Source organism: Nerophis ophidion, linkage group LG23 (genome assembly GCF_033978795.1).
Source record: "Nerophis ophidion isolate RoL-2023_Sa linkage group LG23, RoL_Noph_v1.0, whole genome shotgun sequence".
NCBI classification, from domain to species: Eukaryota; Metazoa; Chordata; class Actinopteri; order Syngnathiformes; family Syngnathidae; genus Nerophis; species Nerophis ophidion.
In genome coordinates, this window is record NC_084633.1 from 17,359,364 (window position 1) to 17,383,635 (window position 24,272).

General features: G+C 40.7%; 1 protein-coding gene across 5 annotated transcripts in view; it reads right to left on the reverse strand.

The window, feature by feature from the left end:
• Positions 1-24,272, reverse strand: part of LOC133541572 (septin-9-like) — a 259,974-nt gene that overhangs the window by 93,245 nt on the left and 142,457 nt on the right. For 3 of the 5 annotated variants that reach the window (XM_061885046.1, XM_061885050.1, XM_061885047.1), the window contains one exon: positions 13,444-14,187. In XM_061885046.1, coding sequence (XP_061741030.1) covers positions 13,444-14,187 — 744 coding nt within the window. Of the gene's footprint in view, positions 1-13,443; positions 14,188-18,482; positions 18,732-24,272 lie in introns of those variants that run through there. The other 2 variants (XM_061885048.1, XM_061885049.1) reach the window with 2 other exon arrangements.

Sequence of the window (24,272 nt, forward strand, 5' to 3'; positions counted from 1 at the left end):
CATTCATTCCGTATTTTGTTTATAGTCATATCAAATAAAGATGCATTAAATAGACAAATGCAACCTGAATTACAACATTATATTTTGTATCATACCGAACAGTGTAATTTATCTTATCTCATGGACAAAATTATTCAACCCCTTGAAGATCATAACTCTTAAGAACAGAATTTGAATAAGGTCTTTTCAATCAGGTGTTGAAAACACCTGTAGATGTGATTAGAACCATAACGAGCAACACTTAAACTGATTAAAAAAGACTGTGACGCACAGCTTCTTGTAGATGGTCAATGGTGTATTTGCAACATGGTGAAGTCCAGGGAGTGGTCAAAGAAGTCAAGAGAGGAGGTCATTTCTCTTCATAAGAAAGGATATGGATATAAGAAAATAGCGAAGACATTACACATTCCAAGAGACACAGTTGGGAGCATAATTCGCAAGTTTAAAGCTAAAGGCACAGTGGAAACACTACCTGGGCGTGGTAGAAAGAGGATGCTGTCCGGTATTTGAAGCGTACAGTGGTGGAAAAACCCCCGGGTAACAGCTGAGGAACTACAACAGGACATTGCAGAGGGGGGAACGCAGGTTTCGTCCCAGATATTAAGGCGCGCACTACGAGATGAAGGCCTCCATGCCAGAACTCCCAGGCGCACCCCAATTCTGACTACCAGGCACAAGAAAAATAGACTCCAGTATGCCAAAAATCATACGGACAAACCCCAAAGGTTTTGGGAAACTGTTCTACGGAGTGATGAGACAAAACTGGAACTCTTTGGGCCTATGAATCAACGTTATGTCTGGAGGAGAAATAAAATTAAGCTTACAAAGAGAAGAACACCTTTCCTACTGTTAAGCATGGTGGGGGGGTCAATCATGCTCTGGGGCTGTTTCTCTGCCTCAGGTACCGGGAATCTCCAGCGCCTTCAAGGCATCATAAATTCTATTTCCTAGCAGGATATATTAGCTGCAAATGTCATGAAGTCAGTGACGAAGCTGAGGCTTGGGAGACGTTGGACCTTCCAACAGGACAAGGATCCCAAGCATACCTCCAAATCAACATCAGAGTGGTTGCAGAAGAAGGGCTGGAAGACTGGAGTGGCCTTCACAGTCGCAAGACCTAAATCCTCTAGAAAAGCTGTGGTGGGACTTGAAGAAGGCAGTTGCAGCACGCAAGGCCAAGAATATGAATGAACTGGAGGCCTTTGCCCAAGAGGAATGGGCTAAAATACCTGTAGATGCTTGCAAGAAGCTTGTGTCCGCTTATGTATCACCTTTGAAGGATGTCATTACTGCCAAAGGGTGTTCTACTAAGTACTAAAGATGCATGGAACTAGGGGGTTGAATCATTTTGTCAATGAGATATTAAGAAAAATGTCCTTTTTTTGGTATTTTGTAAAATACAGTGTCACAATTTAAGTTGCATTTGTCTATTTGACACATCTTTATTTGATATGACTATAAACAAAATACGGAGTAAATGTCCAACTTGCTAAAACACCAAAATTGTGTGGGGGTTGAATCATTTTGATCACAACTGTATAACACAGAATGGGTAAATAAAAAGAGTTCTAACTTTAAGGTGGGGATCGAACCAGGAACCCTCAGGTTGCTGGCACGGCCACTCTCCCAACTGTGCCACGCCGTCCCCAATTCAATCAATCAATCAATCAATGTTTACTTATATAGCCCTAAATCACTAGTGTCTCAAAGGGCTGCACAAACCACCACGACATCCTCAGTAGGCCCACATAAGGGCAAGGAAAACTCACACCCAGTGGGACATCAGTGACAATAATGACTATGAGAACCTTAGAGAGGAGGAAAGCAATGGATGTCGAGCGGGTCTAACATGATACTGTGAAAGTTCAATCCACAATGGATCCAACACAGTCGCGAGAGTCCAGTCCAAAGCGGACCGTTCACAGCGGAGCCAGCAGGAAACCATCCCAAGCGGAGGCGGATCAGCAGCGCAGAGATGTCCCCAGCCGATACACAGGCAAGCAGTACATGGCCACCGGATCGGACCGGACCCCCTCCACAGGGGAGAGTGGGACATAGAAGAAAAAGAAAAGAAACGGCAGATCAACTGGTCTAAAAAGGGAGTCTATTTAAAGGCTAGAGTATACAAATGAGTTTTAAGGTGAGACTTAAATGCTTCTACTGAGGTGGCATCTCGAACGGTTACCGGGAGGGCATTCCAGAGTACTGGAGCCCGAACGGAAAACGCTCTATAGCCCGCAGACTTTTTTTGGGCTTTGGGAATCACTAACAAGCCGGAGTCCTTTGAACGCAGATTTCTTGCCGGGACATATGGTACAATACAATCGGCAAGATAGGATGGAGCTAGACCGTGTAGTATTTTATACGTAAGTAGTAAAACCTTAAAGTCACATCTTAAGTGCACAGGAAGCCAGTGCAGGTGAGCCAGTACAGGTATATATGTATGTATATATGTATATAAAGGTATATACAGTACAGGCGTAATGTGATCAAACTTTCTTGTTCTTGTCAAAAGTCTAGCAGCCGCATTTTGTACCAACTGTAATCTTTTAATGCTAGACATGGGGAGACCCGAAAATAATACGTTACAGTAATCGAGACGAGACGTAACAAACGCATGGATAATGATCTCAGCGTCTTTAGTGGACAGAATGGAGCGAATTTTAGCGATATTACGGAGATGAAAGAAGGCTGTTTTAGTAACGCTTTTAATGTGTGCCTCAAAGGAGAGAGTTGTAATGTATGCAGTTTGAGTTTCGTTTGTATGGAATAACAATGAAGCAAAATGAAAATGTCATACTGCACAGACAAAGCTGCCGGTGCAAAAGAGGAGTGTACACCACCTTTATTGAAAAGTCATTTAAGGCTCTGATTGGACACCAAATATCTCTCAAGTTTGTTAGGCCCAAAATGTAGCGATAGAGACACGGCACGAAAAACGAGACGTACAATAATTTTGGTACAAAAACGAGTCTTGCAAAAACTGGGATGTACAAAACCCAAGATACCGCTGCAAAAAGGTGGCACCTGTGTAATCTGATCATGTGAATGCAATGACGTTGGTTTCCAAATAAAACTAATGTTCATAAGGGTTGTTATGTCACTCTCATCTTATCTCACCCGGTGAGTCTCACTACACCTGAGATTTACTTGATCAGGCATTGTTATTCTATGAATAGAAACTCATTTCGCAAGCACCATTGTGCACTTCCCGCTCCTCATTCCTACGTGCTATTTAAATGTGATAAACATGTCCCCTCTTGCAGTAAAAACATCAGCACAACACTGAAGTTCAGACACAAATTAAATGAGTTAAGATATCAAATCTTGTCCTGTTTAAGCTAAAAAGAAGAATTGCTTGAAAGTGCTAATCATTGCCAGTAACAGAACAACCATGCTGCCGTTTTAGCATGTTGTATTTTACAACCAGTGTCAGGAAAACACTTAAGTATTAATGGCCCTCATTTTACTGCCATTTTTTTCAGCCACATTTAGGGTTGCAAAATTCTGGGAATATTCAAAGTTGGAAACTTTTCATAAGAATTAACAGAAATTCATGGGAATAAATATTGAATGCAACATGCTAGATCTTGCAGCATGATTATAAGCTAAAATAACATGGAATAAGCGGTAGAAAATGGATGGATGGAACATGATTTAATGCAAATTCAGTTGAATTTCAACCCTGCACTGTGCGTTCCTCTATCACATGTGCAGTGCATTCTTCCATCACATGCCCAGATAATTCCCACTGGGGGTAACTATTAGAGGTCTCCGATAATGGCTTTTTTGCCGATATTCAATATTCCGATATTGTCCAACTCTTAATTACAGATTCCGATATCAACCGATACAGATATATACAGTCGTGGAATTAAATGATTATGCCTAATTTTGTTGTGATGCCCCGCTGGTTGCATTAAACAATGTAACAAGGTTTTACAAAATAATTCCACTCAAGTTATGGGGAAAAAAAATGCCAACATGGCACTGCCGTATTTATTATTGAAGTCACAAAGTGCATTATTTTTTTTAACATGCCTCAAAACAGCAGCTTACAGCGGGGTTGAGGTGGGTAGAGGGTAGCCGGGGGTGTATATTTTAGCGTCCCGGAAGAGTTAGTGGTGCAAGGGTTTCTGGGTATTTGTTCTGTTGATGTTGTGTTACGGTGCGGATGTTCTCCCGAAATGTTTGTCATTCTTGTTTGGTGTGGGTTCACAGTGTGGCGCATATTTGTAACAGTAACAGTGTTGAAGATGTTTATACGGCCACCCTCAGTGTGACCTTGTATGGCTGTTGACCAAGTATGCTTTGCAATCACTTGCGTGTGTGAAAAGTTGTAGATATGTGGTTGGGCCGGCACGCAGAGGCAGTGCCTTTAAGGTTTATTGGCGCTCTGTACTTCTCCCTATGTCCGTGTACCACTCCGTACAGCGGCGTTTTAAAAAGCCATACATTTTACTTTTTGAAACCGATACCGATAATTTCCGATATTACATTTTTAAGCATTTATCGGCCGATAATATGAGCTATTCGGACCGAGAAAGCGACGATTTACCCATTAATTTGAGCGAGGATGAAAGATTTTTGGATGAGGAAAGTTAAAGTTAAAGTTCTTTTTTTTTTTTCATCCATCTTCTTCCGCTTATCCGAGGTCGGGATGCCAGTAGCATATGCTTGTCTCAAAGATTAAGCCATGCAAGTCCAAGTGCAAATGAGTTTGACAGTACATGGCAGTTCGACATCACTGCCATGCGCCCTTACGATCCACCATTTCCGCGGTCTTGCTTTGTTGACATGCTACACTGCTGTCTTTACTGAGCCAACTTTTCCGTGGTTTTGGCGAACATGGCGACCCCAAAACCTCTCAATATTAGTTCTGTGCCTATCGACGGCTTCAGCAATTTAAGAATTACGTCAATATGGTCACGACCATATTGACCAGTCGTGCTCACCTCTTGCTGTCATATAAGTATCGTAACATAGGTTTCTCGCAAAACAGCAATCTGACCAAACACGTGAGAACGCACACGGGAGAAAAACCTTTCAACTGTTCAGATTGTGGTAAAAACTTTTCCAAAAAGAGCAATTTGACTGAACACATGAAAATACACAAAGAAGAGAAACCTTTTGATTGTTTATACTATGGCAAAAGCTTTTCGAAGAAGGGATATTTGACCGAACACATGAAAATACACACAGGAGAAAAAACATTCCATTGTTCAGTTTGTGATCAAAATAATAATAATATCGTCAGTCCAATATTATCGGACATCTCTAGTAAATATATTTGGTATATATGGTATTTAAGTTGAACAGAGGTGTAATTACTTCTTACTATATGACTGTAGACTAATACAGCAGACTTGCATTCAAGCTAGCTAGCTGTTCCTATACTTGTTAAATGATTTTGGGGCCAATATCTCTAGCTAGCTAGGTTTATGTACCACCATAGTCTCATAATGAACCGAAAATATTTATTCGTTAGCCGTGATGCTAATTTTCTATATGTTAAATCCCAATCATTTACGCTAACAACGTTAGTGATCCGAATCTACCTTTTTTGTGATGTGTAAAGTTCAACTAACAAATACTAAATCAAAAGGTGTAGTTTCCTCTGCCTTCTGTTCTGCTAGCCATTCTGTTGTCGTACAAGAATGTAGGTTATAGTTTGATTTAGCATGCTGATTGAGTGTTCATTTATTCATCTAGCCTATTTCTATTCATTTGTCCATCAGTAAAATATTTTTAAAGACTACTCCATTTGTTTAGCTGACTATCTAAACCTTTGTGTGGCATTACATTCGTGTTTTACAAGTTTCTCATCTAATTCTACAGAATAGATCCACTATGGACTGGACTCTCACTATTATGTTGGATCCACTATGGACTGGACTCTCACTATTATGTTGGATCCACTATGGACTGGACTCTCACTATTACGTTAAATCCACTATAGACTGGACTCTCACACTATTATTTTGGATCTACTATGGACTGGACTCTCACTATCATGTTGGATCCACTATGGACTGGACTCTCACTATTATGTTAGATCCACTATGGACGGGACTCTCACTATTATGTTAGATCAACTATGGACTGGACTCTCACACTATTATGTTAGATCCACTATGGACTGGACTTTCACAATATTATGTTAGATCCACTATGGACGGGACTCTCACTATTATGTTAGATCCATTATGGACTGGACTCTCACTATTATGTTAGATCCACTATGGACTGGACTCCCACACTATTATGTTAGATCCACTATGGACTGGACTCTCTCACTATTATGTTAGAGCCACTATGGACTGGACTCTCACACTATTATGTTAGATCCACTATGGACTGGACTCTCACTATCATGTTGGATCCACTATGGACTGGACTCTCACTATTATGTTAGATCCACTATGGACGGGACTCTCACTATTATGTTACATCCACTATGGACTGGACTCTCACTATTATGTTAGATCCACTATGGACAGGACTGTCACTATTATGTTAGATCCTGGACTTTCACAATATTATCCTAGACCCACTCGAAGTCCATTATATCCAGTCTCCCCTGCAGGAAGTGGGGCTTGTGCAGCCCTTTGAGACACTTGTGATTTAGGGCTATATAAATAGTTGATTGATACTGTGATTGATACTGTATTTCACCAAATGGACATACAGTAAATTCCAGATTACAAACATAACCTTTTTTTACTACAGTTGAATGTGTGGGTAATTTATGGATTTTTCTTCCCTGGCGGCTAGAATTAAAATCATTTAATAAAAAAAATAAAATTAAAAAAAAGCATAAACGGTAAGAGGTTTGTTTTATTGCTTGTGCTATGGCGCCATCTTTTGGATGATGTATTAGATATTCTGGGGTGTTATATTATGCTTTTTTTTTCTTGTACATTTAAAACACTTCTTTGTGGTCTACATTAACACGTAAAGGTGTTTTTTTGTACAACAAAATCTATGGAACATTTTGATCAAACCATTTAAGGTAATTAACAAAAACAAACATATTGCTTTTTTTTTTCTTTTTTTCATACAAACAATACTTCAAGTCATACTGGAAGGACAGAAATAAAAGCCCTGTCAAAAGGAGTTGCTTAAATAAAGTACAGCCAGTAATGTGTACTTGTAGAGGAAACACAGCCAAAGTGTGTTGTTGTTTAACACCAACAGTGACAGAAAGTTTGCCTTTTTTGGTTTTCTACTTACAAACAGGACATAACAGTTATTTTCTCATATGTTTTTCCATTTTATTTCTTGCTTTCCCTCACAGTGCCCAACCAAGCAGGGAGTAACATGGGCAAACTTTTTTTTATTCAATTTCATCCTCACGACTAAGCTCTACATATTTAGCCAGCCCTGTTATTCTGTTTGCAAAGTAGATGGGCGAAGACGGCATAACAGTGTTCAACTGGAGGCGTTCCGACCGTTTTATGGCTTCCAGATTTGGAATGTGTCACCTTCTGGCTGCTTTCGCCTTGTTACAACACAACAAGTGAGCTCCAGCTGTCTCCGGAAAGGAGCGCTGCACATGCACACAAGGAGATGACTCAGTCAAATATAACCAGGATCGAAACAGCACAAATCAACTAAAGTTGTGGAACTCTTAAAGCTCTTAGGAAGTGCAGTGAACATGAATTAATGAACACAAAAGCTTAATACTTGTTCTGAAACAAACCCAACCCAAAAATACAAAATTATTTTTTCAAGGAACTAACAAGTAAGAAATAGCTGTGTGGGTGAATAATTGTCAACAACACCCGGAATGTGCATGAAAGTGCATAATTCTTTCTGAAGGTGGTGATAAGAGACAGGTCAAGGGGTCACTAAAAAGTGACCTACTTACTTAGAAAGGTATCCATTCTTCAATTTTAAGCCATGTTCACACGAACACAGATACTTAATAAACACATACTTATCTCTGCGTTTAGGCCTCTTGTCCACACGCAGCTACTCAGTGGCCTAGTGGTTAGAGTGTCCACCCTGAGATCGGTAGGTTGTGAGTTCAAACCCCGACCGAGTCATACCAAAGACTATAAAAATGGGAGACATTACCTCCCTGCTTGGCACTCAGCATCAAAGGTTGGAATTGGGGGTTAAATCACCAAAACTGATTCCCGGGCGCGGCCACCGCTGGTGCCCACTGCTCCCCTCACCTCCCAGGGGGTGATCATGGGTGATGGGTCAAATGCAGAGAATAATTTCACCACACCTAGTGTGTGTGTGACAATCATTGGTACTTTAACCTTAAAGTCAGGGTGGACTATGCGGACATCGCCACAAAAGCACTGAAAGCCCTGCTTCATTTTGCAATATATTTACTTTGTCAAGCTGCATATTGTGCTATGACACGGGAGCTCACAAACACTTTTATTCTGTGTGTCGAATGCTGCAGGTCAAACAAACATACACATTTGCATTTCAAAATATGGACAATCTCCCGATAAAAATGGTAAAAAAAAAAAAAAAATGGGAGAACAGACCGGGAGAAGAATTTTCACAACTCAAATGCTGTGATATCAAAACGTATTTGGGGATCATTTTTGACTATGAGAGTATTTTGTACATCTAAAAGGTGCTGTTTGCAACCTTCTCAGTTATATTTTTCAAAGCAAAAATACACAAAAACACCACTTGCTAGCTAATGTTACCAGGAGTGGTTTAACACAGTGGTTCTTAACCTTTTTTCAGTCATGTACCCCCTGTGAACATTTTTTAATTCAAGTACCCCCTAATCAGAGCAAAGCATTTTTGGTTGAAAAAAAGAGATGAAGTAAAATACAGCACTATGTCATCAGTTTCTGATTTATTCAATTGTATAACAGTGCAAAATATTGCTCATTTGTTGTGGTCTTTATTGAACTATTTGGAAAAAAAGATATAAAAATAACCAAAAACTTGTTGGAAAAAAAACAAGTGATTTTATATAAAAAAAGATTTCTACACATAGAAGTAATCATCAACTTAAAGTGCCCTCCTTGGGGATTGTAATAGAGATCCATCTGGAGTAATGAACTTAATTCTAAACATTTCGTCACAAAAAAAAAAATATTTATGGAACGAGTCCACAAAAAAATTGAGCTGTCAACACTGAATATTGCATTGTTGCATTTCTTTTCACAGTTTATGAACTTACATTCATATTTTGTTGAAGTTTTATTCAATAAATATATTTATAAAGGATTTTAGAATTGTTGCTATTTTTAGAATATTTAAAAAAAATCTCACGTACCCCTTGGCATACCTTCAAGTACCCCCATTTGAGAACCACTGGTTTAACAGAACACATTTGTTTTACAATTGTCTATATTTTTCACAATAAGAAGTTGTTACAATTGTCTATATTTTTCACAATAAGAAGTTGTTACAATTGTCTATATTTTTCACAATAACTAAGTTGAAATGACACAATAGCCAAAGGAGGAGCCTTTCATACATGTCATTAATTATATATATCTTATTTTAATTATTATGAAATATATTATATTTAATAATTATATAATAAGGGCTTCACGGTGGCAGAGGGGTTAGTGCGTCTGCCTCACAATACGAAGGTCCTGCAGTCCTGGGTTCAAATCCAGGCTCGGGATCTTTCTGTGTGGAGTTTGCATGTTCTCCCCGTGAATGCGTGGGTTCCCTCCGGGTACTCCGGCTTCTTCCCACTTCCAAAGACATGCACCTGGGGATAGGTTGATTGGCAACACTAAATTGGCCCTAGTGTGTGAATGTTGTCTGTCTATCTGTGTTGGCCCTGCGATGAGGTGGCGACTTGTCCAGGGTGTACCCCGCCTTCTGCCCGATTGTAGCTGAGATAGGCGCCAGCGCCCCCCGCGACCCCAAAAAGGGAATAAGCGGTAGAAAATGGATGGATGGAATTATATAATAAAATATAATTCATAGTATACAATAATAATATACATTAAATTACCAATGTACAATAATAATGATAATATACACAATAATAATTAAAGACGCATAAATAATCGAACCGTAGAGGTGCTCAAAGAATCCCACCTTGACATTTACAGTTCAATGCACAGTAAATGTAAAGTTTTTTAGTAAATGTTTTATCCGAGGAATTAAATCGGAGCAAACAGATAGCCCAAAAAGTGATTAAAAATATTTAGATGTAAAAAAATATTTTTTCCGATTAACTTTGTAGTAAATTAATGTGAAGTGAATTATATTTATGGAGCGCTTTTTCTCTAGTGACTCAAAGCGCTATACATAGAGAAACCCAATATCTAAGTTACATTTAAATGGTTGGAATTGGGGGTTAAATCACCAGAAATTATTACCGGGCGCGGCCACCGCTGCTGCCCACTGCTCCCCTCGCCTCCCAGGGGGTGATCATGGGTGATGGGTCAAATGCAGAAAATAATTGTCGGTATGTAATAATAATAATTGTACAATAATAATTGTCGGTATGTAATAATAATAATTGTACAATAATAATTGTAGGTATGTTTGCTCTCTGACTCTGCCCCAGTAGTTGGATATCAGCTTGGTATGTAAATAACTGCAGATAAATGAGTTACCTCTCAGTGATCCATGAGTTAAAAGTAGTTCATCTTAGGGCTGGGCAATATATCGCGGGTTTGTCTCCGTGCGATATAGAAAATGACTATCGTAATATTCGAGTATACGTTCTCACGCAGTTGTTTTAAGCTGCGGGCATTACACTACAGCTCTTCCTTTTTGTCTCTCCTCCTCACAGAGTGTAAGCGCAGGTTCTTACACACGTCACATACTGTCACGTCATACGTCACATACGTGTACGCCCTCGCCCAGCACAGAGGTAGCAGCGTGGCTAACGTTAGCCGTGATGCTAGGTGCGGATCTGGTAACAAATGAAGGAATAATTAATTCCCAAGAACAGCCGGGGGGGTCCATCGTCTGTCGGTGGTTTGGCTTCATGTGGGAATATGTCGAATGGACAACTTTAATTTGTCAAGTGTGAAGCACAAGCGTTGCTACCAAAAGTAGCATTACTGCTAATACGTAGCATCATTTGAAAAGTCACTTGCTATTAACTTTAATAAACACAGTTTTGGTAAATTGACTTAGTTGTGATTTCCTTCTCTGCATGAAAGTTTAAAATGAGCATATATTAATGCAGTATGAAGAAGAATGTTTTAATATAGACACATAGAATCATCATATGGTGTGATTGTATGTATCAAGTGTTCATTCAAGGCTAAGGCAAAATACTGAGATATATATCGTGTATCTTCTTTTCTCTCAGGCACTCATTGAGGGTGGACGCTCCCCTTTCTTCTCCCTTATCTCCCCTGCTTGCTTCTTTTGTCTTGTCTTAACTTTCTTGTTGCCTCTTTTTGCACTGCTCTCCAAATCTAAACATTGGAACTATTTAACTGGCCTCAACAAAATTGACAAGATCTTGGGTTTGGAGGAGCCTGCTGTCGTGACGAAGCGGTTGTTGCCGGACACACGACGGACTCTTGGGAGAAAAAGGAGGGCCGACCCTTTTCTGTCGAGGACGGGAAGATATCCACCTATTCGGAATTATGACAACAGGACATCTGCTGATTGGAGTAAGCCTTGCTTTGGTTTGTCAACAAATTGAAAGTTGCTGGCAGTCTTCAAAGTACCCCAAAGCTGCCACTAATGATTGGAGGATGCGGGAAGAACTGTGGATTACATCGGACTGTCCACCCCGCAGTATTGAGGACCAGTCAGACAATTTAGAGTGAAAAGCAAATTTCCTTTTCACCCACATACAAAACATTCTAACTTGGATTGTTTCCCTGGCTTCGAGACTCTCCTGAAGGTCCCTGCAGCGAAGACACAACAAACTCCCTTCTTGTCTCTCATGGACACACACCTGTTGTTGTTGACTTTGGACTAGCGACTGCATAATGCATCAAGGCTGCGGAACAGAGACACACTGCGGGCTTACACACACACGCACACGCACACGCACACGCACACGCACACGCACACGCACACGCACACGCACACACACACACACACACACACACACACACACACACACACACACACACACACACACACACACACACACACACACACACACACACACACACACACACACACACACACACACACACACACACACACACACACACACACACACACACAAAAATATACGCCACACATACAACCCCACCCCAACGCCCTCGACGCAAATCCCGTAGGGGTGATGAATGGATGGTCAGCGCCTGAAGAGCTGCGGCCTACCACCATGATCTTGAACTACCTTCCCTCTGTTGCTAGATATCTCGAGATGTATGTTGTAATATGTATATGTGCTTTGCTATGGAGGGTTTTTCTCCCACTCCAGACTGGGCCCCCTTAGGAGCCCAGTCTAGATTATATTTTTTTACTCATTCTGACTATGCAAAATTTGCACACATCTGCTGCTATATCATAAGTATTTGCACTACTGATGAAACACTCATTGTTTACAGCCATATCCTATTTAAAAACAACAGGAACTATATGTATCGTCACTTTAGTAAGTAGACATATTCACGTTGCACTTTACTGTTGTGTTTTCTTTTCTTTTTGTCTACGCATGGGAGAGTACGAAACAAAATTTCGATTCCTTTGTATGTATTTACATGTAAAGAAATTGACAAATAAAGCTGACTTGACTTCCCCAGTGTTTACTTTTTTCCCATCTTTTACGGGGCGCCTTATGGCGACCCATCAGCCTTCTTGTTCTGTAACCCTGTACACTGGTTGTTTGTCTAATCTTGAACAGGTTTGTGCTGAAAACAACGTTTTGTTGTACTTGTGCAATGACAATAAAGACCCATCCTATCCTATATCGCGATATGGCCTAAAAATATCGCGATATTAAAAAAAGGCCATATCGCCCAGCCCTAGTACATCTGCATTAGCACTTATAATAAGAATATCGCTAATACCTGGTTAGTATGTAAATGGGGTAGTGTTTGCAGTTTTTGGATGTATTTTAGAGGGCTTTATGGGTGCAATATATGCACTGCGTAATGACTTTGATTAAAGTTGTTACAGCCACCTTTTACTTGGCATATGTTACAAATTAGAATGTATAAAAATATAAGTTCTTGTCTTACATAGGGATTGTGACAGATAGGCAAAATTCCCCTTTAATTCGTTCTGTGACATCTGAAAATACTCGTTTAAATCAATTTTCCCTAATTAAAATTAACGTGAATGCTATTAATTCATTCTAGGCCCCCAAAATGTTGTGTAAATCTTGGAAAAATTTGCCGAAAGACGGATCGTATTTAAAAAAAAAAAAAAAAAAAAGGTAGGTCAATGGTAAATGCAGATACCACTGTACAGAATAAAAACGAAATATACGCTGCATTGCTTTTTCAAATGAAATCGGTCAACATGAGTAAGAACGTGCTGCAAAGGAAACGTGCCAAAACAGCAGGTACTCACTCTCTGTGGGTTTGGCCGCGGGGGTCTCTGTGACAGTGGGCTGCACCCACTCCACCCTGCTCTCTGCAAGGGAGGGCAGAGGTGCGCTGGGTGCAGAAGGCGGGTGGTCGATGTCCTCCACAGCAGCATCAGGCACCATACCATCGGGCTGTCGGAATGACGGTATCTCCGGCCTCCTCGCAACCTCCAGGTTGGATGGCGGGAGGTCGGTTCTTCTCTGAGGAGGCTCGGGGATCCGAGAGACCGGAGCGTAGGAGAGCTGGGCATCCATCCTCCTGGGGGGTGCTGGCGGCTCATTCGGCCGTGTCACGCTGAGTTCCATCCGCCTATTCGTGGAGCCTGAGATGGAATTAGGGGAGCCGTCGGGTGGGGTGCTCCGACTACCTAGGCTCACCTCCGGCCGTTTAAGGCCAAAGCGGGCGATGCCGGCGCTGGGCGAGTTGTCAATCTGCTTGGAGGAGACCTCAATGGAAATTTCTGTGCGGCGAGAAGAAGCTGCGTCGGGGTTGCGAGCCCCTGATAACTCCGTGCGCCTCATGCCGGTTTTCGGGGAACGCGGATTGGAGGAATCCGAGGACGATAATTTGGTGGAGGAGTAGTCGGAGTTGCGGGAGATCAGGTCATAACTCCTCTGGCTGGACGCGGAGGAGACGGACGAGCGGAGGGGGTTGGTGGTCCGACGGGACAGGGGTGATGGGTGCGTGGATGAATCCGTGTCCTCCACTTCAAATGACCGTTTCAGAGCTGGGGAAACAAAACACTTCTGGTTAAACAGGAAAAAAAGAGACTGACTTTTGCCTTATCCCCCCTCAACCCATCCTACCAGAAGTATGCAAAAAACAAAGAAAACCAAACATGGTCTAAAAATGACAACTTAGGCAGGGCTTGGATTTGAGCCTCCTTCAATCTGTAGTGTCATTTTTCTGTGTGTGAATAAACACACATTCCTGCTGGCTTCTTCAAGTTTGCGTTTGACTTTATTTGGAACATGCATGCACACAAGATGAGATACATCACAATTTCCAGTTTCTCTATTCAACATGTTTGAAAAGGAGTAGGAAGAAGCAGAACTTATTTAATCCGACCCATTTTCTAACACTTTTGTTCACTTCCTGTTCTCAATTTATTCACAACACACTCCAGTGTTGGCGCAAGAAATCTTCAAAACGGGATCCCAGGGTCCATCAAGTCCTGAAAATGGGGTCCCACCGTAAATTTCTGGGGTCCCACTTTTTTGTAAATGTTTTTAAAAAACAAATAATAAATGTATGCATTGTCCTGTTATATCTCACATTCTATATTGTGTTTTGGAAAATGGTTGTCATAAACGTTACTTCATTCCTTAAACAAATAACGGTTGGTGGTTTGCTGCAGAGATGGCTGTTTTTCTGGAGGGTTCTACTCTCTCCATAAAGGAATAATATAGCTCTGACAGAGTGACCATCGGATTCTTGGTCACCTCCCTGACTAGACTAAAATGAATGCACCAATGTACATCATGGATGAAAAGCAACAAGTCCCAGACAATCTGATTGAGTTCGGGACGGCGTGGCGCAGTGAAAGAGTGGCCGTGCGCAACCCGAGGGTCACTGGTTCAAATCCAACCTACAACCAACCTTGTCACGTCCGTTGTGTCCTGAGCAAGACACTTCACCCTTGCTCCTGATGGGTGCTGGTTGGCGCCTTGCATGGCAGCTCCCTCCATCAGTGTGTGAATGTGTGTGTGAATGGGTAAATGTGGAAGTAGTGTCAAAGCGCTTTGAGTACCTTGAAGGTAGAAAAGCGCTATACAAGTACAACCCATTTATTTATTTATTATTTAAAAGAAAACCAATGCGGAATTTGTGATTAGAGATGTCCGAAACTGGCTTTTTTGCCGATATTCCAATATTGTTCAACTCTTAAGTGATTCCAATATCAACAGATACCGATATATACAGTCGTGGAATTAACACAATATTATGCTTAATTTTGTTGTGATGCCCCACTAGATGCATTAAACAATGTAACAAGTTTTACAAAATAAATCAACTCAAGTTATGGGAAAAAATGCCAACATGGCACTGCCATATTTATTATTGAAGTCACAAAGTGCAGTTTTTTTTTACCATGCCTCAAAACAGCAGCTTGGAATTTGGGACATGCTCTCCCTGAGAGAGGATCTCCTGAATTTGGAGGTCTCAAGGTTGGCAAGGAAGCCTATTTAGGCCGCTTGTAGCCGTGATCTTGTACTTTCGGTCGTAACCCAAAGTTCATGAGGATGGAAACGTGGATCGACCGGTAAATTGAGAGCTTTGCCTTCCGGCTCAGCTCCTTCTTCACCACAACGGATCGATACGGCGTCCGCATTACTGAAGAAGCCGCACCGATCTCTCCATCCACTCTTCCCTCACTCGTGAACAAGACTCTGGGGTACTTGAACTCCTCCACTTGGGGCAGGGTCTCCTCCTCCACCTGGAGATGGCATTTCATCCTTTCCCGGGCGAGAACCATGGACTCGGAGGCGCTGATTCTCATCCCAGTCGCGAACCGATCCAGTGAGAGCTGATGATCCTGGCCAAATGAAGCCATCAGGACCACATCATCTGTAAAAATCAGAGACCTAATCCTGCAGCTACCAAACCGGATTCCCTTAACACCCCTGACTGCGCCAAGATCAGGGGTCACCAACGCGGTGCCCTTAAGGACCAGATGAGTAGCCCGCTGTCCTGTTCTAAAAATAGCTCAAATATCAGCACTTACCAGTGAGCTGCCTGTATTTAAAAAAAAAAAATGTTTTATTTATTAGCAAACTGGTCTCGCTTTGCTTGACATTTTTAATTCTAAGAGAGACAAAACTCAAATAGAATTTGAAAATCCAAGAAAATATTTTAAAGACTTGGTCTTCACTTGTTTATTTTTTTACTTTGCTTCTTATAACTTTCAGAAAGAAAATTTTTACGAAAAAATACAACTTTAAAAATGATTTTAGGATTTTTAAATACATATACCTTTTTACCTTTTAAATTCCTTCCTCTTCTTTCCTGACAATTTAAATCAATGTTCAAGTAAATTATTTTTTGTCATTGTAAAGAATAATAAATACATTTTAATTTAATTCTTCATTTTATCTTCTGTTTTTTCGACGAAGAATATTTGTGAAATATTTCTTCAAACATTTAATGATTAAAATTCAAAAAAATTATTCTGGCAAATCTAGAAATTCTTTAGAATCAAATTTAAATCTTATATCAAAGTCTTTTGAATTTCTTTTAAAATTTTTGTTGTGGAAAATCTAGAAGAAATAATAATTTGTCTTTTTTAGAAATATAGCTTGGTCCAATTTGTTATATGTTTTAACAAAGTGCAGATTGGATTTTAACCTATTTAAAACATGTCATCAAAATTCTAAAAGTATCCTTAATCCGGAAAAATTACTAATGATGTTCCATAAATTCTTTTTTTAATTTTTTCAAAAAGATTCGAATTAGCTAGTTTTTCTCTTCTTTTTTTCGGTTGAATTTTGAATTTTAAAGAGTCGAAATTGAAGATAAACTATGTTTCAAAATTTAATTTTAATTTTTTTTCCTGTTTTCTCCTCTTTTAAACCGTTCAATTAAGTGTTTTTTTCATCATTTATTCTCTACAAAAAACCTTCCGGAAAAGGAAAAAAAATGTACGACGGAATGACAGACAGAAATACCCATTTTTTTATATATAGAGAGATTTATTTATTAAAGGTAAATTAAGCAAATTGGCTATTTCTGGCAATTTATTGAAGTGTGTATCAAACTGGTAGCCCTTCGCATTAATCAGTACCCAAGAAGTAGCTCTTGGTTTCAAAAAGGTTGCTGACCCCTGGTCTAGAGATTCTGTCCATAAGAGTTAATAACAGAATCGGTGACAAAGGGCAGCCTCACTGGAAACGGATCTAGAACATCCATCCTTCCATTTTCTACTGCTTGTCCCTTTTGGGGTCGCGGGGGGTGCTGGCGCCTCTCTCTATATTGATCATTTTTATTCATAATTGACGTGTTTCTTCCTGCTTATGGTCATGACCGAAAGGACAAGATCACGGGTACAAGCGGCCGAAATGAGTTTCCTCCGCCGGACTCTCTTGGACCGGACTCTTGGACTGGATTCTCATGGTTATGTTAGATCCACTACGGATTGGACTTTCACAATTTCATGTTAGATCTGCTCGACATCTATTGCTTTCGGTCCGCTAGCGGGTGGTTGCCCACATATGCGGTCCTCTCCAAGGTTTCTCATAGTCATAATTGTCGACGTTCCACTGGGGTGAGTTTTTCCTTGCCCTTATATGGGCTCTACCGAGGATGTCGTTGTGGTTTGTGCAGCCCTTTGAGACACTTGTGATTTAGGGCTATATAAATTTAGGGCTATATTGATTGATTGAGATAGGGTGAGAAGCTCTGCCATCCGGGAGGAGCTCAAAGTAAAGCCGCTGCTCCTCCACATCGAGAGGAGCCAGATGAGGGGTTCGGGTATCTGGTCAGGATGCCACCCGAATGCCTCCCTAGGGAGGTGTTTAGGGCACGTCCGACTGGTAGGAGGCCACGGGGAAGACCCAGGACACGTTGGGAAGACTATCTCTCACGGCTGGCCCGGGAACGCCTCGGGATCCCCCGGGAGGAGCTGGACGAAGTGGCTGGAGATAGGGAAGTCTGGGCTTCCCTGCTTAGGCTGCTGCCCCCGCGACCCGACCTCGGATAAGCGGAAGATGATGGATGGATGGATGGAAATTTCCGTTCAATTTTACCATCAATCATTACACCTAGAAATGTGGTTTAATTTACTCTTTCACTTTATATTCCGTCTATTTGTATTAGTGTTTGACGGACATTACAAAATGACCACAAACACACGGCAGCAACACGATGCTAAAACAAGAGATGTGTGTGTGTGTGTATGAGCCACAAACATTTAGTTACACCGAAGCACCTCCACGTTCCGTTCTGAACAACAAAGTGACAATCTCAGACATCATTTTGAGGTCTTGGTACGAATAAAAAAAGCACATTTATCATAAAAGTACAAACTTCTCACCTGACTTGACACGCTTCACGTAGCGTGTTAGCATCGTGTTGGATAAACGACGAAGACAAACACGACGAAAAATGAATGTCCACTTGCCACTAAGAAGTTGCTTCGACGGCGTCAAACTAACCAAATTTACAAATATAACAAACTTAAACGGGGATACATTAGGTCAACATCTTTACTTTTTTGGAGGGGAGACATTAAGAACACCTGTAAGTGTGGCGCATGCGCAGAACCAGAGACATGACGTTCGTGAACAAACTGAGTCTTTTGAACGAGTATTTTAAATGAACGATGAGAACCGAATCTCACTTGTAACCCATTAGTTTGGGAGCCGTTCTTTTTTGCACATGCAAATTTAGAGTCGCGATTGCCCACTCCGGACATGCTATACAGTGGGGCAAAAAAGTATTTAGTCAGCCAGCGATTGTGTAAGTTCTCCCACTTAAAATGATGACAGAGGTCTGTAATTTTCATCATAGGTACACTTCAACTGTGAGAGACATAATGTAAAAAAAAAAAACAGAAATTCACATTGTGGGAATTTTAAATAATTTATTTCCAAATTATGGTGGAAAATAAGTATTTGGTCAACCCTTCAACACTGATGGAAGGAAGTTTTGGCTCAAAATCTCACGATACATGGCCCCATTCATTCTTTCCTTAACACGGATCAATCGTCTTGTCCCCTTAGCGGAAAAACAGCCCCAAAGCATGATGTTTCCACCCCCATGCTTCACAGTAGGTATGGTGTTCTTGGGATGCAACTCAGTATTATTCTTCCTCCAAAGACAACAAGTTGACTTTATACCAAAATGGATACATGGATGATACAGCAGAGGATAAGGAGAATGTCATGTGGTCAGATGAAACCAAAATAGAACTTTTTGGTATAAACTCAACTCGTCGTGTTTGGAGGAAGAAGAATACTGAGTTGCATCCCAAGAACACCATACCTACTGTGAAGCATGGGGGTGGAAACATCATGCTTTGGGGCTGTTTTTCTGCTAAGGGGACAGGACGACTGATCCGTGTTAAGGAAAGAATGAATGGGGCCATGTAGCGTGAGATTTTGAGCCAAAACCTCCTTCCATCAGTGAGAGTTTTGAATGGTTGACCAAATAGTTATTTTCCACCATAATTTACAAATAAATTCTTTAAAATTCCTACAATGTGAATTCCTGGATTTTTTTTTTCACATTCTGTCTCTCACAGTTGAGGTGTACCTATGATGAAAATTACAGACCTCTGTCATCATTTTAAGTGGGAGAACTTGCACAATCGCTGGCTGACTAAATACTTTTTTGCCCCACTGTATATATACATATATATATATATATATATATATATATATATATATATATATATATACATATATATATATATATACAGACACATATATATATTTATCTCATATATATGCATATACACATTTATGTATATATGTGCGTGTATATATACATATTTATGCATATACAGACACATATATATGTATATTTATATGTGTATGTATATATGTGTATGTATATGTACATGTGTGTATATATGTTTTTATATATATATATATATATATATATATACACACACACACACGCGCGCACACACACGCACACACAAATAAAACGACTAAATAACTAAAATATACCAACTACTGGTGTGTGTATGCTTAATCTACTACCCTTCAGAATAATGTACCACAAAAGTGATTTCAAATACAAATAGATAAAATTAAAATAAATAAAAGATACAATATATACGAATGTATTTATATACATTTTGTATACATAGTTAGTCGTTTAATTTTTACTGTTTACTGCATCCATTAGTGCATTTTATTATTAGTTCTGTACTTTTTTCTATTTGTTGAAATGCTACACAAGTCACTGGCAAAGCATGGAAAATAGTGCACCGCCTTATGGAATGTTTACGGTGAAAACACAACAAATACAATTATAGCCAATATTTCAAAATAATTCCCACTAAGAGAGTAATATTTGTGCAAATACGTTAGTCTGATCCACATCTTATCATACAACTGATATTAATGATTTATTTCTTGATTAAAAAAAATATATATAAAAAAACTAACTATAATAACAAGCAGGTTTTTGAAAGGAACGCCTCCTCAAAGGCCTACTGAAAGCCACTACTACCGACCACGCAGTCAGATAGTTTATATATCAATGATGAAATATTAACATTGCAACACATGCCAATACGGCCTTTTTAGTTTACTAAATTGCAATTTTAAATTTCGCGCCGAACTATCCTGCTGAAACGTCGCGGTATGATGACGCGTGCGCGTGACGTCCCGCATTGTAGAGGACATCTTGATCCAGCACCGTTCCCAGCTATAAGTCGTCTGTTTACATCGCATAATTCTACAGTATTCTGGACATCTGTGTAGCTGAATCTTTTCCAATTTGTTCAATGAATAAAGGAGACGTCAAAGAAGAAAGCTGTAGGTGGGAAGCGGTGTATTGCGGCCGGCTTTAGCAACACAAACACAGCCGGTGTTTCATTGTTTACATTCCCGAAAGATGACGGTGAAGCTTTACTATGGAACAGAGCGGTCAAGCGAACACACACAAAGTACAGTGTATTATGCAGCGATCATTTCGAAAGATCGTGTTTCGAAGAGGGTCCCTTGCGAAGGGCAGAGCTGGGCATCGCCACCACCCGTCGACTGGTGCTGAATAAAGGCGCGGGGCCGACCTTCAGGTTGTACAGGTACGACCATATAATCTCACTAAAACACTAGTAACACAATTAGTAGATAAGGGATTTTCCAGAATTATCCTAGTACATTTTTCTAATTTTTCTTTTTTTTCCTAGTCCTTCACTCTCACTTTCTTCATCCACGAATCATTCATCCTCGCTCAAATTAATAGGGAAATCGTCGCTTTCTCGGTCTGAATCGCTCTCGCTGCTAGTGGCCATGATTGTAAACAATGTTCAGATGTGAGGAGCTCCACACCCCTCCGACTTTCAGGTATGACTCTACAATCTCACTAAAACACTATTAAAACAATAGGCAGATAAGGGATCTTACAGAATTATCCTAGTAAATGTGTCTAATTACATCTGAAACGCTTCCTCATCAACAAATCTTTCATCCTTGCTCAAATTAATGGGGAAATCGTTGCTTTCTCGGTCTGAATCGCTCTCGCTGCTGGTGGCCATGATTGTAAACAATGTTCAGATGTGAGGAGCTCCACAACCCGTGACGTCACGCGCACATCGTCGGCTACTTCCGGTAAAGGCAAAGCTTTTTTATCAGCACCAAAAGTTGCGAACTTTATCGTGGATGTTCTCTACTATATCCTTTCAGCAAAAATATGGCAATATGGCGAAATGATCAAGTATGACACATAGAATGGACCTGCTATCCCCGTTTAAATGAGAAAATCTCCTTTCAGTAGGCCTTAAAGATCAGGATCCCTTCAAAGAGCCATAAATCCCATTTCTACAGCTCCCTGCTCTTGTTGTTTACATTAAGTTGTCATTCAAAGTAGCTGCTGTATCATTGTTTGTTTGTTGACGTAGTTCGTTCATTAATTTACCGCTCTTCAACAAATCAAAGAAAATAAAAGAAAGTACATGCAAACTAGTATTATTATTTGCTTGTTTGCTAACATACACAACATACATGACAACATACAAACATGAAAGCACATGGCAGTGCACTGCGTTACTACATCGCTGCAAAACTACAACCACTGTAACACACATAATATATAAATAAATATTACTCATTTCATAGTGTTGCTATTTCGTCCTGAACACAACAACAAGGCCGTTAATTTCGCTACAGATGCAATGAAAGTGACACCTGGCTCACCTCTGACGGGCCCAAGGACCCTGCAGCCAAAAGTCTCTGTCCTAGATAAACACCCAGCCCACGCATGCATCTGGTCTCCTTTTAGGCCGTGCACCGGCATGGGAGAAGATTACTGGAAACTTACTGTTTTTCCAGATTGAGTAAGTCAGCTGAGAAATTCTGGAGTTGTGCGAATCAGCAACTTGGTCACGTTTAATTCCAGGAGGAAAAGGATACACTGTATTGCCAAAAGTATTTGGCCACCAGCCTTGACTCACATATGAACTTGAAGTGCCATCCCATTCCTAACCCATAGGGTTCAATATCAATCAATGTTTATTTATATAGCCCCAAATCACAAATGTCTCAAAGGACTGCACAAATCATTACGACTACAACATCCTCGGAAGAACCCACAAAAGGGCAAGGAAAACTCACACCCAGTGGGCAGGGAGAATTCACATTCAGTGGGACGCCAGTGACAATGCTGACTATGAGAAACCTTGGAGAGGACCTCAGATGTGGGCAACCCCCCCCCTCTAGGGGACCGAAAGCAATGGATGTCGAGCGGGTCTAACATGATACTGTGAAAGTTCAATCCATAGTGGCTCCAAGACAGCAGTGAGAGTCCCGTCCACAGGAAACCATCTCAAGCGGATCAGCAGCGTAGAGATGTCCCCAACCGATACAGGCGAGCGGTCCATCCTGGGTCCCGACGAGCGGTCCATCCTGGGTCTCGACTCTGGACAGTCAGTACTTCATCCATGGTCATCGGACCGGACCCCCTCCACAAGGGAGGGGGGGACATAGGAGAAAGAATATGATGTCTCGGTCCACCTTTTGCAGCTATTACAGCTTCAACTCTTCTGGGAAGGCTGTCCACAAGGTTGTGGAGGGTGTTTATAGGAATGTGCCACCATTCTTCCAAAAGTGCACCCGTGAGGAAACACACTGATTCATTTCAAATGTGTTCTATCGGGTTCAGGTCAGGACTCTGTGCAGGCCAGTCAAGTTCATCCACACCAGACTCTTAACATCCATGTCTTAATGGACCTTACTTTGTGCACTGGTCCACAGTCATGTTGGAAGAGGAAGGGGCCCGTTCCAAAACTGCCTGAGCATAGCTCGGTTGGTAGAGCGGCCGTGCCAGCAACTTGAGGGTTGCAGGTTCGATTCCCACTTGTGCCATCCTAGTTACTGCCGTTGTGTCCTTGGGCAAGACACTTTACCCACCTGCTCCCAGTGCCACCCACACTGGTTTACATGTAACTTAGATATTGGGTGTCACTATGTAAAGAGCTTTGAGTCACTTGAGAAAAGCGCTATATAAATATAATTCACTTCACTTCCCACATGGAATTGTCCAAAATGTTTTGGTATCCTGGAGCATTCAAAGTTCCTTTCACTGGAACTGAGGGGCCAAGCCCAACTCCTGAAAAACAACCCCACACCATAATTCCTCCTCCACCAAATGCAATCCGAAATGTGGCGTTCTCCTGGCAACCTCCAAACCCAGACTGGTCCGTCAGATTGTCAGATGGAAAAGCGTGATTCATCACTCCAGAGAAAGCGTCTCCACTGCTCTAGAGTCCAGTTTCAAACAGTGTTTTATTGTTTTAATGTATTGATATTATGTAGACTGACTTATTTTTACACTTGTGTGAACATTAAGAATATTTCACTTTGAGACTCGGATAAACACTTGCAATAATTTGCCTTAAAATAGTATTTTACTTATTAGAGTGTACATAATATTAGAAAATCAACATTCGTCCAAGCGTTTATAGTCAGCTTTATTGCTTTAACATATTACTATTACAGCGGACTGGACAAATGTGTTATTTTTTTTGCAAATATTAGCTCATTTGGATTTTGATGCCTGCAACATGTTTCAACAAAGCTGGCACAAGTGGCAAAAAAGACGGAGAAAGTTGAGGAATGCTCATCAAACACTTATTTGGAACATCCC